Source organism: Rhea americana, unplaced genomic scaffold (assembly GCF_003343005.1).
Source record: "Rhea americana isolate MKP2758 unplaced genomic scaffold, rheAme1 scaffold_16, whole genome shotgun sequence".
NCBI classification, from domain to species: Eukaryota; Metazoa; Chordata; class Aves; order Rheiformes; family Rheidae; genus Rhea; species Rhea americana.
The window spans coordinates 1244705-1264272 of record NW_028185705.1 but is presented as its reverse complement, the minus strand read 5'-3'; the positions used below and the strand labels follow the sequence as shown (position 1 = coordinate 1264272).

General features: G+C 37.5%; 1 protein-coding gene across 4 annotated transcripts in view; it reads left to right on the top strand.

Moving 5' to 3' along the window:
• Positions 1-19568, top strand: part of ITPR1 (inositol 1,4,5-trisphosphate receptor type 1) — a 188037-nt gene that overhangs the window by 58156 nt on the left and 110313 nt on the right. For 3 of the 4 annotated variants that reach the window (XR_014895240.1, XM_085300026.1, XM_085300024.1), the window contains exons 6-21: positions 991-1077; positions 2321-2479; positions 3723-3821; positions 4307-4390; positions 4474-4620; positions 5711-5806; positions 7219-7263; positions 10234-10388; positions 12370-12469; positions 12937-13097; positions 13931-14072; positions 14556-14714; positions 15430-15602; positions 15871-15990; positions 17160-17354; positions 19076-19327. Coding sequence is in view for 3 of the 4 variants with exons in the window: in XM_085300026.1 (XP_085156152.1) it covers positions 991-1077; positions 2321-2479; positions 3723-3821; positions 4307-4390; positions 4474-4620; positions 5711-5806; positions 7219-7263; positions 10234-10388; positions 12370-12469; positions 12937-13097; positions 13931-14072; positions 14556-14714; positions 15430-15602; positions 15871-15990; positions 17160-17354; positions 19076-19327 (2174 nt within the window). In the remaining variant the exon portion in view is untranslated. The remainder of the gene's footprint in view (positions 1-990; positions 1078-2320; positions 2480-3722; positions 3822-4306; positions 4391-4473; positions 4621-5710; positions 5807-7218; positions 7264-10233; positions 10389-12369; positions 12470-12936; positions 13098-13930; positions 14073-14555; positions 14715-15429; positions 15603-15870; positions 15991-17159; positions 17355-19075; positions 19328-19568) is intronic. The other variant, XM_085300025.1, reaches the window with a different exon arrangement.

Genomic DNA, 19568 nt, shown 5'->3' with positions numbered 1-19568 from the left:
CTTGTCTGTCTTTGGTATCAGGAATCAATGCTGTTTGAAAAGCTGACATCTAGTGGCCAGAGGAAATGCTTACTACTTCTTGAATGACACAGGTAGTGCTGTCAGTTTTGTTATGTGCTTTTGAAATGTATCCAGAATCTTAGTGTATTCTCTAAAAATATGATAATTTTCTTTGGAATAAATTTGGTGCCCAGCCCTGTGCAAGCATGGAAGTCTTCTCTTAGATCGTTGTTATTGGTTGAAGGCTTCTAGTACTTTAAGAAGTCTTTTCTTGACAAAATATTTTGAACTTGAGCAGAAATAATGTTTTATTTCAGTAATAAAAAGGAAATTGTCCTGAATTGCAGTTTTGAATATATTTTGGAGCTTAAACGAGTAGCTGTATTCCTGGTTCTCCTGGAGAAAGAGCCAGGAGAAACTCTACCTAGCAGAATTTCTTTAAAAAAAAAAAAAAAAAAAAAAAAAAAAAAAAAAAAAAAAAAAAAAAAAAAAAAAAAAAAAAAAAAAAAAAAAAAAAAAAAAAAAAAGTGTTAGGAAGTTTTGTCATCTTCAGCTTACAGTATACAGAAGGCTCTTCCTTTGTGGTAATTAAACTTTGTCCTGTGTTCTTCAGATTTGTCTCACAACAGTTAGGACAAGAAAGGAGAATAGACTTCCTGGCTTGAATTGTTTTTCTTCCCTTTCGTCCTCCATGCATTGGTCTTTTGTTGTCTTTCATGATTGTCTTCTCATAAGAGCTTTTCATCTCATATTTTATTCATTAAATTTGTCAGATTCAAGTCAGAATATGGCTTCTGTGTTGTTGCTATACTTCAACTGTTGGATCTTCTAACAGTACACTGTTTCCCCCCAAAACTCGAAGGAAATTGGATACACAGCTTCAAATTTTCAGTTTTTCTAGTTCTGTGAAATACTTCTACAGAATCTCGGKTGCTTGACCATGCTGTTTATAAAAYAGCTAGTGATTGAATGGTTTTCCTTTAATTTCAGCATGCAGCAGATTTGGAGAAGAAACAGAATGAAACTGAGAACAGAAAACTGCTAGGAACAGTTATCCAGTATGGCAATGTCATCCAGGTAGGTTCTGGGCATCTTTGAAGCTATATAGGATTTTGCTGAGAATCCTTTGTTCAATTTGACTTTGAAGTTGGGAAATTCATAGATGAGAGCACATAGCTTTGCGTGGTCTGACAGTGTCCTGAAGTGTGATCCAGTGAAGCAAGAACTATATTTGTGAACTGTGAGGACATTGAGGAAAGTTATTTATTTATTTATTTATTTATTTATTTATTATTATGGGTAAGTTGCACTGTTTTTTTGAGGTCATCGTGTGGTTGCTTTCTTCAGGAATGTTTCTTTCCTATGTCTGTCTTGTACTTGACCATTTGAAGATAGCACATACCGAACACTATAATTCCAGATGTTATTTCATGCAGTCAGGCACTGAGATACCAAATAGTGAACTGGCAAAATCAGAAGAATCAAACTATGTAAGTAATTGCAGTCCCCTTAAGCAAGAATTTACTAGATCCCAGGGAGTTACATGTTTGGGGCAGAATATCCACTTTTAACTAAATGATGAAAAAGATGRTAGTATCCATTTTCGACTGATAGGATTACAGGCTTCAAAACAAAGAAGAATGCTAGGTTTTTGCCTGTATTTTCCTTGTGGTAGAAGTGTTCTATGAGTAATAATTTCATTAGTCAAAAGATTTTTCAAAAGCTGCTGTCTATGTGATAGTACTTGTTTGCAGAATTTACTGGAAATCTAGCTGCTCTTSGTTTGAATTGAACGAAGTGGGACCTGGGATGTGGCCTCTTACACCTTACATTTGCACGCTGATTGCGTGTGATCTGTGTGAGATGTTATGTGGTAGAGGGTCTGAGAACAGGATTTTTTGAAAACAGTCTTCCAAGAAGAGTAAGGTTTCCTGTTAAGCAAATCAGAAAAGCAAAGCAAATGGAGAGCAACCTTACTTCTCACCACTCCCTTCCCAACCAGGGAAAACTGAATTTGTAATATTTTACAACTTTTGATCCTGTATTTCTGAGCAGTCTGTGACAGTGRCACGAGTTTTTGTATGTGTTTACCCCCTGCTGGAGAAGGGATGACTGAGTATCTTTTATACTGTAGGACTGTATGTATACTGAAAGAAGTCTGAGTGGGATTGTGCCTGAACTCACCTTAATATTCATTTAAAGTCATTTAATTTTTATCATGATTTCTGTGTATTATTGTGGATATTTTATGCGTACTCAATATCTATTGAGGGGAGGAAATATGAGCATTCTTAGAACTGAACTCTAATTCTTATTCTAGCTGCTTCATTTAAAAAGTAACAAATACTTAACAGTAAATAAGAGGCTTCCAGCTCTGCTAGAGAAGAATGCTATGAGGGTGACCTTGGATGAAGCTGGGAATGAAGGTTCCTGGTTCTACATACAGCCATTCTACAAGCTACGCTCCATTGGGGACAGTGTAAGTGCTAAGAAAAGCTGTTGTTTTCCTGTAATCTTTTTTTTTTCTTTTCTTTTCTTTCCCAAGACCTGTTTCAGGAGCTCTTTTTTTGCAATTAATGAAATGCACAGATTTTTTAATGTATGCTGCTGCAGCAACAACCTTTTCCCTATGCTGTAATGAGGGGGAAGGAACATTACTATGGTAACTAGTATTTTGGAAACAAGGAATGATTTTTAACCTTGGAAGGAATAAGGTACCTAACTACAGTAGACTTTCAGAATTCCTGTCCACTTTGAAGTGGTAGGAAGTGTTGAGTTGCTTCAGTGGATTTAGAACAAAAGGCATCTTGGTTTTTAGTGTTGTAAATTTTGAATCAAAATCTATCATGATTTTATATTTGAGGAATGAGGTGGTAATGAGGTTAAATGATTTTGTTATTTGAGGAAGCTCAGAGTAATTGGTTCTGAACTGAATGCATTACCTTTTAATGTTTTCATCTGTTCTGTACTAATCTGAGGTACCTGGATAGACTGTCTAAAATTAGGAGAGAACACAAGATTTGGTATGCTCTGTGGTATATCTCAGGCATATATCTGGCACCTGAACACAGAGGACTTGATCAAAAKGGAATAATTTATATAGTAGACTGGCCCCATGTATTTTGGTGCAACTATTCCTTTTCTACACACAAGATAGGTAAAGCCAAAGCATAGATTAATGCAGCCTTAGTGGTCATTAAACCCTTTCAAATCCCACTGATCTGCAAACACTTTATTAAGAAGAGCAGTTCCTGTCAATACAGAGAAAGCTTTTATTTATTTATTTTCAGGAAGACTTCATTCTGGAAGAAGGAAAACACAGGACCTTTACTGTCCATCATAAAGTGCATTTGTCTTGAGACTTACGCCAGTCTGGTCAAGAATGATTTTTCAAAYGGGGGTGTCTTGAAGGAGAAGGATTTTTGACTGACCTTTTGCTTTAGCAATTATTTGTTAAATGTTTACCAATGAAACAACTGTATGGAAAGTAACATTTGAGTTGCAGGCTGTGTTCCTTCTCCAAGCCTCTGATTMTCTTTTGAGCCTCTCTTTTTCTTCCTGAATGACTGAATATGGTAAACTGAATTCTGGAACAATCAGAATTCCAGTTTTCATGCTCAGACTGGTATCTCTCTAATCTGCAAGAAGATTTCTTCTTTTCACTCTCATTAAACAGTTTTCTGTGGCTGCAAGTTTGTGTCTGATACCGTGCTTATCTACAGGTTGTCATTGGAGACAAAGTAGTACTGAATCCTGTCAACGCTGGCCAGCCTCTTCATGCCAGTAGTCATCAGCTTGTTGATAATCCTGGATGCAATGAGGTAAAGGCAGAAAGACTGAAGTGCTAGTACAGGAGTTTGCAACAACTGTATAAATCTGTTTCAGCTAAGCTGGTAGAACTTGTGTGTTATGAAAAAAGTTCTGCGTTACGGTGTTAATGGGTTATTTTTGTTTTAGAACAGTTATCTGGTTACTCAGCACCTTAATAAAGCTACTAGGCTCTTCTCMTATCTTGGGCCCTAGACAAAGATTTAAGTTTTATCTCTTTTGATTGTCTAAAAATAATACTTTTCTTCAAATCTGATAGTCATGGTACAATGATGTGCAGTAAGCTACTTTATAAGAAGTCAACTCTATTTTCTTGGGACTGAGTTCAGGAAYGGCTTTCTTCTTCTAGAGTAATACRACAGGGACTGCAGTATTCTATTGAAAATCATGTAAAAAGTAAGATTGTAGCTTGTGGCAGTATCTTATGCAGGCCGTGTGCACATTTTTGTATGGCTAATGGTTTTAGTTCTCCTTTTAGGTGAACTCTGTGAATTGCAATACAAGTTGGAAAATAGTTCTTTTCATGAAATGGAGTGATAATAAAGATGATATTCTTAAAGGGGTAAGAGTCAAAACTTGACTTGCTTATGACTTGTGCAGGGATGCATAAGGTCGGTATTGATCATGCCATCTGGGTTTTGACAGGGGGACGTGGTGAGATTGTTTCATGCAGAGCAGGAGAAGTTTCTGACCTGTGATGAGCACAGGAAGAAGCAACACGTCTTCCTGAGAACTACAGGGAGGCAGTCAGCCACTTCTGCAACGAGTTCAAAAGCACTGTGGGAAGTAGAGGTAAGAATGGTAACCAAGCTTGGGGGTGGCTGTGGAGTAACAATACCGTTTCTGTTTAAAAACTGTATGCTTGAATTTCTTTTTTTAAGTACAAATCTTGCTTGCATTTGAAGTTTAATCTTAGAATTCCTTTACTTATTGTGCTTTCTTTTTTTGAGAAATGGAAACTTAGTTCTGATTTCTAATGCCACAACAGATCGCTCTCAAATGCAGGTTCTTGACAATTAAGAAGAGGGGACAGAGAAGTACCTATGAAGTCATTTTCTCACCGGTCACCAAAACCCCAAACCAACTAATAATTTCAGCTAACTGCTATGTGTACTGAGCACACTATTTTTGATGTTGAATATTATGAGTGTGCATATCTTTATCTGATAGATTACACCTCTTCGCTAGTCTCTGTGCGTTGTTTGCCTGGACTGTATTTTATTTACCTGGCTTTTAAATAGAACAATTAACATGTTGGCTGCTGTAGGCTTCTTAAAATACCCTCCCCACATTGGTGGTATTAGGCTAAAACAGTTGTTGTATATTGCTACAAATCTAAATGTTTGCCGTGTGTCCTGCCTGTGAGACCTATAATAGTTATTGTAATGGTGGATAGATACTGGGAAATACCTGTTTTTATGTACAGATTTTTGCCTATTTCGATTGAGAGCTTATCTGTAATTTAGGGACTTTGAAACATTAATGCATTACAACGCATCGGTGGCTCCTGTGGTAACTGCCTGTGTTGTGTGCAGTAACGCTGTAATAAATGCTGTATAGGCAGTTGGAGATGAGCTAGTCCTTCCCTAGGCAGAGGTCAACTATGCTGGATTTTTCCAGTGTACTCAAATGGTGGCTGATACGCAGTAACTGATCGTCAAAGTTCTTAAATTCTGAAGGTGAATTAATGGTGTTCTGCTCAAAGTATTTGCTATACTGTATGATATTCACACATGAAAGGTTTTTGTGTGTGATTGTTCTTGTAGGTTTTTTTGAAGGTGGTTCTTATTCTGTTTCCTCCTAAATTTAGGTGAAATACAATGGTGTTTGAAAAAGCAGGTCACTGGTATGTAGTGAAAATCTGACTTTTCTGTCCTTACAGGTGGTGCAGCATGATCCTTGTCGTGGTGGCGCAGGATACTGGAATAGCCTTTTTAGATTCAAACATCTTGCTACTGGACACTACTTAGCAGCAGAGGTATGTGTTGGAAGCTTCCTTAGGAACTCTGCCTTTCCTTCCTCAGTATTTTCTTCGTTTTATATTTTCTGAAAATATCTCATTTCCCAACTTAAAAATTGAAACAGATGAGGGAAGGAGAGAGGTGTTTGGGTCCTTAGTATTAATGCAAAAGTAAATGGCTAGACGTAGGAAACAAAGAGGCTTGCAAGAATACTGCAATGCAGGGACAGTGTTGAGCTCATTGCACTTCTTATGAATTCTAGAGACAGTAACTCTTCTCTTGCAAAGAATAGACCATAAATAGCATCCTGTCGTGTGGGTAGTAGAAATCAAGATGAATTTACTAATAGGTGAATAAATTTTAAATGACTGAAAGTCTTTGGGGGCAAATGAACTCAACTACTATTGGTTTCTCTCAATCAGTGATTTCTGAGCAAAATTGTAGTTGACTGTAAAATGAAAATGCAGTTAAGGTTCGGATCAGTCTTATAGACAGCTAAGCATTATCAACAGTTCCTAAGTGTAAAATAAGCAAGTGTTTCTCTCTCCATGGTTGAGTTTCTTCTTTCCTCTGCCCATCTTCCAAACTTCAGGAGTTCTTAAAAAAAAAAAAAAAAAAAAAAAAAAAAAAAAATGCCTATAGCAAGTTGGAGGTTAGTTTTATGAATTTTACTATCTAACACTTGTAAAGACTTATTAAAACTGCTTTTGTTTACTTTAGAGCATAGACATATTAACATGACAATATACAAATCTGTAGAATTAAAAGATGCCCTGGATATAAGAGCACATAACAAGGCAGAAAGACTGTCTTGGCCCCTGCTCTTGACTTGAGAGCTTCAGTAGAAAAAGTCCAGATTAAATATCCCAATTTTCACTCTTCTAATTGCAGATTGTGAATCAGCAGTATTTTGTTACATGTACACAAATCCTTTTCAATAGTGATTCATTATAGAGCTTTTCCAGTAAATCTTGGGTTCACTAATCAGCTATGGCAAAACAAAACTACAGTCTTCCATTGTGCAAAAATGTAGCAGAGGATATTGCTTGGTTGATCCGTGGTTACTGTAGTGTTTGTTCTAAGATTTTTGCCAAGTCATAACAATTTTTAGAGCTAATTTGAAATTGAATTTGGAATTTTTTAAAAAACAAACTTCATAACCCCCTATCCTTGTTCCTTTAGGGGTTATCCTGAGCTAGCTAAATCTCTCTGCATGCTTGCAGATTACTTAATTGCTCAATTCCTGGACAGACAGATGCCCAATTAAAAATGAATCAATTTGTATAGTATACTTGTTTTGCATGTCTGGTAGTTCTGTAGCAGTAGAAAAAATTACATCTTTTACCACATAAATTTAGATCTTGCTGAGGTTGTTTCCCACTTCCAGGTCTAGTAGAGTTTTGACATGCCTGTGATTCTGTTTCATCAGGTAAACCCTGACTATGAGGAAGATGACCAGGAGTGTCAATCCTCAGTAAGTATAGGCAAGAGTATAATCTTGCTGCTGGTTGAGGAGGGCTTGACACAGGCCCTAGTATTTAACTGGCCAGTGCATAGATGCTCCAGGTTTTTTTGCTAGTGAAGAATATTTAAAAATAAATAAATAAATAACTTAATCATCTGAAGGCTTTTAAGGCCTATCTCTAAAGAATGGATATTGAGCACTGGAATAGGTTTTAGTGACGAGCAATGCACTTTGAACAAATATTACGTGTTACGCCCTACCCCTGTTCTTTGTATCATCTCTCATTCTGTCTTCTCATTTCATAAACCCTTGCTACCTTGAAGCTTTCTCTTTCCATAGGTCTGAAAAGTGAGTTGCTCAAGATGACACCAGATGTCACGTGTCCCTAATGGGATACTCATGTAGTGCTGTGCAAATCAGTCATCTGACCTCCTTATTTAATAAATGAATTTCCTTCCTCTTTTTTTTAACTTGTCACAGGAAAAGCGTGATAAAAGGTTTAAAGAGCAAGAATGGCTGGGAAAGAATGATACTAACGCCATTCTTCTGATTTTCCTGTGGAAGCAAGCCGGTCTTTTTCAGTAAATGTTGTTGTATCAAAGCTTGAGCATCTTTCCGCTGCTTCATGCTTATAGAAGCTTCTCGTTGACCTCAGTGGCAGACGACATTGCTTCAGTGGCTAATAGCACATAGAATTGGAACAGAGCTTTCCATTGTGGATCAAATTTTTTAGTTGCATTAAATCTTAGGTTTATGCCAAAAACCTGTATTTCTAGGTCGTTAGTCTGTGTTACAGAAGATCTGTTCTATTTGGGAATGAGAAAGAACTGCTCATCCCCTTTTTAAAAAGGAAAGCAGGACACTAATACTTGAAAGTCCAGCAGGAAGGAATTTAACTGGTTATTTCTTGGAGTAGAGAATTTTTCAGTAGTATTTTGCAGTAAACACTGATCTTCTCACAGTTTGATTTCAGTAAACATACTGGAAAAGAGAGAAGTAATATGAACAAAAAATCCTAAGAGCTATTGTTGGGGGGGGAAATCCGATATTGTTGATTTTTTAAATTAATCTGTGTGAAACCTGTCCTACCAGTATCATGCCAATGTCTGCTTCCGATAATAAGTGCAATAATAATGATATGCACTGACTTCTCATATGTGCTTATTTTTTCCTTCTCTTTTCACCACTAGGTGGCAAAAATAGACCAGAAAGAATAGTATGAAAAGCACATGGTTTATTTCTCACGTAAAATTACTGCATAGTTGAAAATTTACTGGTGACAAGATGGTGTGTGCTGCCTATTCTTGCTTTGATACAGTAATTTGATTCAAGTGTGAGCTATCTGCAGGACTGCAAGTATCTTTGCACAGCTCTGTTTTGTTGTTTTTTTTCCCCTTATACCTTAGAGAGCTGTACAGGAGTGAACCTTAAATGGCCATGGATGATAATCCAGCTAGTATTTTTTCACCATTGCAGGGGACTGCTTCTATCAAATCTGTAATTGTTTTGATGGTTGAAGTTTTAGTTCTCCCTACATTGCCTCACTTATGACTTCCTGCTCCTTGTTTTCAACTTTACCACAATTTCTGTAATTGACCACTTTATCTCCTAAGGTGCCAAAGGTATTACAGATTGTGAATATAGAGCAGCTGCCTTATTGTGTGGATGAAGGAGGCAACTGAGACTGAGAATTCATTCCAAGTGAGTGAATTTCTCGTGGTTTGAAGCCTCCAGATGGATTCCTTTGAGTGTATAATTGCTTCCCAATGTGTATTTTTGTTCCCTATAGCTAACTCTGTTCCAGTGTGCAAAAGCAAAGACTTTAAATGTCACTACTTTGCAGCCAGGTTCACTGACTACAAATGTGTTAACTGCAGAGTATCCTCAGGCACAAGTAACACTCTAGCTTTTCTCTATGTTTAAGTATTGCAATGCCTTACATGAAGACTTTGAAAGACAGGTATTTAAGTACTGGCTCCTCACTAGGTCTTTTGGATGCTTACCTTGACTGGTGCCAAGATCACGAGGAAGCTAACAAATTGGTTGCTTGATCACTTTGAAAAACTACATTGAGGATTTAAATGTTTATACATAGACAGCTGACTYGTTTATAGCTCTGACTCTTTTGTCAGTTAGCAGTTTTGTTTTATTGAATAACATTAACTGGTAGTATTCTCTAGGAAAGGTTTTGGAGAAAGTTGTGGTTCCTTTTTCTCAGTTTATTTTTCCTAACTCCTTGTCCTTTTGTCAAAAAAATCTAAGGTTTTATTCACTTGGTTGATGTTAATATCTTTACCTTAAGAAAAGAGATGAGTAATGTACTGCCACCTTAGAAATCCAGATTTTCTGTTGCCATGTCCTTTGTAGCACATCCATATGTTCAAGTGCATCATAAGCTGAAATGTAAACAGTGAGACAGCAACTTCTTGATCAGCTTTTGCTTCCGTTATATGTGGTTGACGAGTGAGAGTCTCATTTTTATTGCCGAAGTTTATGTACCAACAATCTTGCTGGGAAGTAYCGTTGTGGATATTTATATTTGCAGCTCACTAAATTACTTTGTTAGGGTGATAATTGCAATATGTTAAATATGTTTCAAAAGCCAGTAGTATGTAGGATGGGGATTTTAGCAGGTGTGGGTCATGTGAAACTGGTCAGTTCCTAGGGCACTGTGGGGTGAGCGGCCAGGGRATTTTTAGTCTCTTTGGCACTGTCTGCAAGACCAAATAAATGCTAAACAGCAAAGGTTGTGTTTATAATCCAGAATGCTTACAAGTTATCAATACAAGGGAAGGCGAAGAAAGGTTTGGCAAGAGCAGGTACTTGTTGTTTCTTCTAGTATCCTAAAGCAGAGCTGTCTTTACCAGTACTTGGAGTGCCTCGGAGCTGTGTCCCCAAAATATGGGACATGTTTATTTAAGATTAGGTAGATGGGTCTGCAGAGCTTGGTCTGACTGTGCGATGGGACTTCTTCCACAGCTGGATCCTGAGCAAGATGCCTCCAGGAGAGGCTTGCGCAGTGCGCAGGAGAGGATGGCATACTCCTTGGTGTCAGTGCCTGAAGGAAATGATATCTCTTCCATATTTGAGTTGGACCCTACAACACTGCGAGGAGGAGACAGCCTCGTCCCCAGGTACAGCTAAGAATACTGTTAGAACTGGCCATCTGCCATGGTGATTATTGGGTTTGGGTTTTTTGTTTGTTTTGTTTTGTTTTTTTGATAAAGCTGTTTCCTGCTAAGAAAGAAGTGGAACTAGAGCCTTGGGTCTCCTGTAATGAGTATTGTGACCTATATGTATCATGTTTGCTAGGACATAATATACAGTATTTGACACTTCACTTTTTGTTTTTATAGTTACCTAACTTCATATGCATCTCTTGCTACTTAAAAAAATTTTGTGCAGTTCGGTCATATGCAGTCTGACTGCAGACCCTTTGCTTTGTACTCCCACTAGGAAAACATGGTAAACTTGTTCAACTTAATTTCTCTCAGTGAGCCTTTAGATTATCAGATGTACTAACTYAGCGTAAGTTCACATGGCCGCCCAAATGCAGCAGTCCTGGCTGCCTGATGGCTCCTTTGAGCTGCCACAGCGATGTGGAGAGAGGTGGTTGTACGGCAGCTGAGGCACATCACATATGCTGACCTAAAATGCTCATCCAACTATGGCCCACCAGGCTTTATCCAAAAGCTGCTACCTGCAGARCAGTCATTGTCAGAAATACTCAAAGAATTCTATCTGGGAACTTCTGTCTGAAAATGAACAAAGACTCACTGAAATTTGTTAGAGAAAATTGTTGAATGCCAGTCCATGCAATGCTTGCACTTCAACAGGCCTCTGATGCTGGTACAGCGCTGGCTCTTTGTACAAATAGTCCAAAACTTCTCAACTTAGAGTGCATGTTAGGGAGCAGAGTTATGAATTAAAAAATAGAGGTTTATGGGAGGAAGCTAACAGCTCAGCTATGCAGTATTGTACAGAAATGCGAGGATATCGAGATGTTGTCAAAAAGATGAATTTAATGTGTTACTGTGCATCAGTTGAGTTGCAGCAGCTGAGTTACTGYAGCAAATTTCTTTGTTCACGTGTCACAAATGTGAGATGAAAAGCACCATCATAAATCCTTTCATAGATATGGGGCATCTTRTTAATTAGTAGTAATCTGGTGCAATTTCTGGCACCTTAAGCTTGTTCATGATATTGCAGATCTTCACCTGCTGTTGTTACTGCTAAGAGCAAGTTTTCAGAATAGAGATCTATTTTGAAGTAAAACTTTGATTAAATAAAGTTACCGATTCAGTACAGAGAACAAAAATTGTTAGAATGCAGGTGATGTGGATTATATGTATGCTTCTGACACAAGCAAATAATATTAGTATTATTCAATATTGCTAGTAATACTAGCAATATTGAATGTACTTATGATGTTCCTAATTTTGACCTTTCACATCTAATATTTGTAATTGTTGCATACTAATCTGTGAAATATAAATTAGACTGAGCTCAGCAAGTATGTAGAAACTTCTCAAACTTCTAGTAGTGTTCAGTAAGGTCTTTTAACTTGCCTTTTAATACTTGTTACTATGTAATATTTTAAAATATTTCTTGTGATGTTTGTCTGTATGTGCCTATACCTGCATGTGCATGTTTGTGTTCCATTTACTGGATTTACTGCATTTTTTGAAATAACTTTATCAGAGCAAACTCCACCAACTTCCTTTTTGCCACGTATTTGCTGTGTGTTATCTGAGTATCTCTGGCTTTGTGAGCCTGGAAACAATGTTCAGAAACCATTCTCAGTTACCAGCCTTCCTCCCTCTATCCCGTCAAACTCTGGAAGTAAAGTGACATCTACTGTAATAGGGATACAGTTCTATTTTACATCTRGGCTGATATCTTTATAAAGGGTAATTGAAGACTTCTTTAGATGAATATATATTATAAAATAAGGAAACAGTCTCATTCCTGTTATGATATGCACCACGTGTAAGAGTTGGGTTCTTTGTTTTGTTTTGTTTTCTTTCTGTTGTTCCTGCCAACATTTTGGAATTTTAACAAGCCTAAGATTTCCTGTCTGGGAAACTGATAATGAAAACTTCGTCTTTCTTGCAGGAACTCTTATGTCAGACTTAGACACCTTTGCACTAACACTTGGGTCCATAGTACCAATATCCCTATTGATAAAGAAGAAGAAAAACCTGTGATGCTTAAAGTAAGTCTTGTGACTTCATTAACAAGTTTATCCTTTATCTCCTGTACTTCTCTGAAACTGTTGTCAGTAGGAGAACTGCCAGTCGCTTGAGACTTATAGTTCTACTAGGCTTGTCAAACAACAAGCAGAGTAACAGTAATGAATAGAGATTATGCAAAATGTGCCTTAAAGGCTTGCATCATACTTTAATAGTTATAGTTTTCAATTTCGAATGTAAGACAGTTGTCATGAGGTTTTCCTTACTGTTCATGGCAATGTTTTCAGTCTCATCTGATGTTTCCTCCTGCTTCAGGAACACCTATAATATTGCATGGAACAGTGCTGTTCTCAAAGTTTGGCTTTAATCTCTAAGTGAAACTGTTTCAGAACATGGCTTTTCTTCTGCTTTTAATATCACTGAGTGTGTCATWCACTACTTTGTTTTCTGCCCCTTTTTAATTTAATAATAAAATTACTTTGGTTTTTAGATTGGTACCTCTCCAGTGAAAGAGGACAAAGAAGCTTTTGCTATAGTACCAGTTTCTCCTGCAGAGGTTCGGGACTTGGATTTTGCAAATGACGCAAGTAAAGTTTTAGGTTCCATTGCTGGCAAATTGGAAAAAGGAACAATAACCCAGAATGAAAGAAGGCAAGGAAACAAATTTGGAACAGATAATGCTGTTCACTTTACCCAGTAACTGTTTCTGTGAAATTATGTCTATGTATACTATCTTCAGAAGAGAGATTTTTGTTTCCTTCTTGATCTAAAAAAAATAAATATATACACATACACACCCGCACACACGTTTGATAGTTTTGTAGTTGACTCGTCTATACTGGAGATTGTCCAGCCATATTCTGTCAAACCCTCCCCGTTGCTCTGTGAAATCAGAGCATGAGAACTACTGCTCTGAACCCTGGAGGAATAATCTGCAACATACCTTTCTTGATGGGCTTTGCAGAATGCGTGTGGGAATTTATAATCCATCTTCTGAAGACTGAACACATGACTTCTTGCAAATCCTCTGACAATGTATGTGAAAAGTACCTAGCTGCATAAAAAGGATATGCAGTCTGCTGCATAAAGCTAGGTCCCATATGCTTCCAAAGTAAATATATTTTATTTGACCTTGGAGAGGGTTGCCTTGAAACCCTTGGGTTTTTTTTGTTTTTTTGTTTTTTTGGGGGGGGCGGGGAGGCATTTTAAAATCTGCCAAATAGAATTTTGTGAGCATATAATTATTCTAAAATGGTTATGGTTAGTTTAGTTTAGCTAGACAGTTTGTCTGTTAAAGCTATAGCAATAGTGGGTACTTCTTCCTATTTTTAAGTTCTGTTAAAGACTGTGGTTTTATCCAACATCTGGATTAGTCTAGTTGATGTTCTTCTGTCACTTTAAATATATGCAACTTTACATTTTCATTGTTCTTCTAGCAGGTGGAAATTATAGTCTTGCATTAACAACTTCTGACTCTTCTATAGATCTGTTACCAAATTATTGGAAGATCTGGTCTACTTTGTTACTGGTGGAACTAATTCTGGACAAGATGTCCTTGAAGTGGTGTTCTCTAAACCTAATAGAGAACGACAAAAACTGATGAGAGAGCAGAATATTTTAAAGCAGGTATGTGTGTGTGTACATACATATGTATATATATATGTATATATGTATATACACATATATGTGTGTGTGTGTGTGTGTGTATGTGTGTGTGTGTGTGTATATATATATATATATATATTTTTCCCCCCCCATATCTTCTAACATCTACCTACAAGAGTGGTTCTCAGAATAGAGAACGTAATAGCCTGGTCAAATTACTGAGACCAAAGGATCTTTCAAGTTTTTAGCTTTCAGCAGGCTCTTGGTCAGTTGACCTTTAATCATGCCGTTTCTGGAAGAAATACTAGAGAATGTATGGCTGGATAAAAGTGATCATCAGCATTATTTATAATCTATAGATTACTCTATGACAAGGAAACTGTAGTGGATTTTTGACATACCTTACAGAAATTTAAAGGCACTGACACAATGCTTTTACATTAATTTTAATCAAATGAAGACAATGTCTTATGGGATTTTCTTTCGYTTTTGATAAATCCATAGATTTTCAAGTTGTTGCAAGCACCGTTTACGGACAGTGGTGATGGCCCAATGTTGCGACTGGAGGAACTTGGAGATCAGCGTCATGCTCCCTTCAGGCACATATGCCGGCTTTGCTACAGAGTGCTAAGACACTCTCAGCAGGATTATAGGAAGAATCAGGTTGGAAATATGTCTGCAATACTCAGAGGCACTAATGTTGTTCCAGTGCTCCAAAAAATAAAGCTAAATGGGGGCAGGTTTAGCTCAGTTGGTTAGAGCGTGGTGCTGCTAATGCCAAGGTCATGGGTTCAATCCCCGTATGGGCTATGCGGAGGGTTGGACTGGATGATCTCCTGAGGTCCCTTCCAACCTTACCATTCTACGATACATCCTGTTTATTAATCCCTACTCTGCTGTGGAGTTCTTCTACAGTCAGCAAGAGATTTTGGGTTGCTAATTCTTGCTTTATCTAGCATCTTTCATCTCTGTCAGAGACTACATACCATGTAATTAGGACTGGTTCTCAGGGAATTTGWGAAAACTGGAGTTAACTATTGAATCCATGTGAATTTTAAGATTTTATTCAGACATATATACTATATGCTCTGTTAAAAGTTGATCTGTGAATTAAGCTCTAGATATTTGGTATTAATTATTAAAAACAAGCTCATAGGGGTAAATAAATGCTTTGGAATGAAGGAGAGGTTATCTGTCATTGTTTGCTTTCTCTCAGAGGAAGAAGAATTAGAATCTAATCTCTCTCCCTTGGATATTGATATTAACAAGACAGTTGTTAATTTTCTGTTATTGATTTCCTTTCCTCTCCCCCCCACCCCCCCCCAAAAAAAATCTGAAGTTTACTCATACCACCTTCCTCTTTCCCTTTGTTTCAAAGGAATACATTGCCAAGCAGTTTGGCTTCATGCAGAAACAAATTGGCTATGATGTCTTGGCAGAGGACACTATTACAGCACTGCTTCATAATAATCGCAAGCTCTTGGAGAAGCACATCACTGCTGCTGAGATTGACACATTCGTTAGTCTTGTGAGGAAAAATAGGGAGCCCAGGTAAGATTTGTGTTTTTAAGCACATGATCACCCTTTTCCTCTTAGTTTTCTGAAAAAAGTTTGATTTGTATTTGCCAAGCTATGAGTAAAAGAACACATTAGTTCACTAGTTAGTTTTTGGTACTCACCATAACTTCCCACTAGGGCAGCAGTCTCACTCAGCAATCTTAGATTGGAGTTCTTAACACTTTCTATCTGAAATACAGATTACTTTAGTCTACAGATCTCAGGAAGAATTGATATCCTTTTGGCTTGTGTTTTTCAACAGGTTTTTGGATTATCTCTCAGATCTGTGTGTTTCCATGAACAAATCTATTCCAGTGACACAGGAGCTGATTTGTAAAGCCGTACTGAATCCAGCAAATGCAGACATACTTATTGAAACTAAGTAAGTTAATGCCTTTAAAGATAGTTTTGCTGGTGTAAAGTCGAAGGAAGGTGATTCAAAGCTGAGAACAATGCTGGCGTGTTTAGAGAAAGGAGTTAAAAACGTGTGGGTCCTCCACAAATACACCATAAATGGATACGGATRGCAGCCAAATGCATGACAGATGCATTCTCTAGCCTCCAATCACAGAAATCTTCTGGATACCTCATGTTTGATAGAAGTAGACAAGACTTCTGGAAGAAACTGAAGGCATATATGTGGTTTTAAGCTTTGTACATGAATATGATTAAAAACATAGATGCGAGAAGTCTTCGAGGATCGCCTGTACAACTGGCTATGCAGGAAAACGTGCAGGGTCCCATGGGTCTGATCGTTTCCTGGGCCTCAGGCTCTTCTCTACTTTGGCTGAAGTGATTGAGCACTTCTTGGGTGTATGTGCATTGTACTCAGCTCACAGCGGAGCAGACATGCATCTTTGCACACGTTGCTTCTCCTTCTGCTGTTATAAATTTGGTCCCCACTTCTCAGATTGTCCAGCCAGTGCCAGAGCTCATAGTGGGCACCAAATCCCAGTTGTCTCTGTGTAATGATGGCCTGACTTGACATGTGAAATAAGGCACAGATGATCGTATCAAAATACAGAAAAAGGAAAACAGGACTTTATCAGGTAGTATTTAAAGCCTAGGTGGATGAGAATTCTTGCAGATTTAATTCTCTTCTTGTTTCTACATCATGTGTTTGTTCTGACCTTGTGTATTTGATTTTTGATTTGGATTTGAATCAGATGTGCGACCTTTCTTTTGTTGAAGAGCTAAAAGCCCAAATTGCTGCCTCAGTTTTAATAACTGATCTCTAATTATTTTTGTCACAGAGGAAGAAATTGTTATCTGGTTGGCATTTATAAGCTAGTGAACTGATTAAAGTTTAGATACTACTTTCACCAAATCTTTTGCTGGTCTGTTGAATGATCTTTGAAACTGTCCTCGTGTGAAGATGTTTTTGAAAGTCAGTTAGCCTTGTCTTTGACTCCTGTGTTCCTTTAACTTTACCAGAATAGAATTAGTAACTTTTATATTGCCAGTGGATTTTAGCAAGTGTCTTAAAAGCAATGTTCTCAGATCTGCATGGGTCTTGGCAGTCTGTAATCTAACCTCATTTCATTCTGGCAGGTTGGTCCTCTCTCGATTTGAGTTTGAAGAAGTGTCGAGTGGAGAAAATGCCTTGGAAGTTGGAGAAGATGAGGAAGAAGTGTGGCTATTCTGGAGAGACAGTAACAAGGAAATCCGCAGTAAGAGTATCAGAGARTTGGCTCAGGATGCTAAGGAAGGGCAGAAGGAAGATCGGGACGTACTCAGCTATTACAGGTTAACAGCATGTGTAGTAGTTGGCTAGGAAAGTACATCAAGACTGTCAGGGAAGCCTTCGGTTATGTAGGCTTTAATTGATTCTCAAAAAAGATACTGGTRTAGTGGGCAAAATAGCTGTTAGAGAGTGAGGATGAAGTCTCTTTGAAGTGTGAGCTAAAAGTGCCAAGTTATTCATGATAAAAAGTCCAGCTATATGAGTATGATTTAAAACAGTTAAGTCTTAGAGTGCACTGAAATTGAGCAGCATTTAATGCCTGTATTTTGTGCTTGATTTTGTAATAGGATGGATATTATCACAAGAAGAAAGCTTGTATGTTAACTATTTAGGTTACCCAAATTCAAATGTTAGTTTGGGTGGATAAGTGCTTGCAGGAGGAAAAGGATTTCAACTTGCAAATGGCTTTGCTTTTGATTTTAAAGAACTTCCTGCTTTTCTCCCTGCCTGCTAAATTTCTCTCTAACCTCGAAACCTTCAGTGATCTTGTAGTTCTCAGCAGGACAATATATGAACTTATGAAAACGCCACAAGAAGTTTGCTTTGATTAATACAGTGCTCTTTTGTACTGCTTAAGCTATGCTTTTAGCTGTTTCTAACGTGAAGCAATGTTTCCAGATGACCTGACAAGACACTAAGTTCTTGGCACAGTGTAAGATCAAATTTCAGTCCAGAGCGAATTCCTGTGTCTGGATTATAAACTTGTGAAAATAGTCCAACAGACTGAACAGTGGTAGTACAGAAAGTACAAATATTTTTATGTGTGTATATATATCTTTTTTGCGTTGTCTCTTACATTGAAATGCTTGATGTAGCAGACTTCCTCATATATAGGTTTTTTTTGGGGGGGGGGGACATATTAGAAGGTTGAACTCAAGGAAGACCTGTCTTGTAATAGATTTCTAAAAGAAAAAAAAAAAGAAAAATCCGTGTGCTTTCAGAATGGACTTCCTTGTTTCTTTTTTCTTTCTTTTTTTTTAGTAAGATTGCTAGCATTCTTAATTCATTCTAGTCTACATTATAGACTAATGCATATGCTCAGAACAAGGGTTTAGGATACAGTTTCCTCAAATTCTCTTGAGGAGCACTTAAAGGGACAAAGAGCTTGCTTTCAGTTAAATCATTTTTTTTAAGACACTACTACTCAACGCAAGCTGCGGTGAACACTTGTGAATGTTGGACATTTGGTTTGTCACCAAAAGTTCATTTGTCAGTATGTTGAATATGCATAATTTAAATGCTGTTGCTTGCTTTATGTTTATGGGCTGAAAGCTTAAGAATAAAGTTTAGCTTTTGTCCACCTGTTCTTTGATTGAAGGGAGTAGACCTCAGTAGTATATTTAATCATGTACTTAATTTTAAGTGATTCTGTAGTCCATCTACTTTGCCTAAGTGAACAATTTCAGCTTGAGCATCAGTAAGTTCCATCTTCTACGGTGTTCAGGCCAAGTTCCTGTTCTTTAGAATTGCTCTACAGGTTAAAATAAGTAGCATTACTTCTATCTAACTATCAGGAAAATGTGATGACCCTTTTATTCCATTTTTCTGTTTTGCCTTCTAGAGTTTGATAATTTTTAAAATTGTTTTCATAATTATAGCTATGCTACTGGAAAATCTATATATCAATAGACTGAACCTTACAAGAATGTATCAACGCTGTACTCAGTGGATACTCTCAGAAATGAAAATGTAAGCTGCCTTTTTTTTTTTCTCCCTCCTGAAGATACCAACTAAACCTCTTTGCTAGAATGTGCCTTGACCGACAGTACCTGGCCATAAATGAAATATCTGGTCAGCTGGATGTAGATCTCATTCTCCGTTGCATGTCTGATGAAAACTTGCCATATGATTTGAGAGCATCTTTCTGCCGGCTGATGCTTCATATGCATGTTGATCGTGAYCCTCAAGAACAAGTAACACCGGTGAAGTATGCTCGTCTGTGGTCTGAGATACCTTCTGAAATTGCTATTGATGAGTAAGTACTTGCTGGAAAGGTGTGGAAAAGGAAATTACATCACCCTTGATTAAAAAAAAAAAATCTGTGTGTGGGGGAAGCAGATCAATTCTAAGCTAATGCATTGTTTACACTGTTCCTGTTTGGGGGGGGGGAGGAAAAGCAAATCACAAGAGTTAGTCTCTGTAGTTCTGTTATTCAAGCCCTGTAACTTCATTCAAACTACAAGACAGTAAGTGTTTGGTTGGTTGGTTTGTTTGTC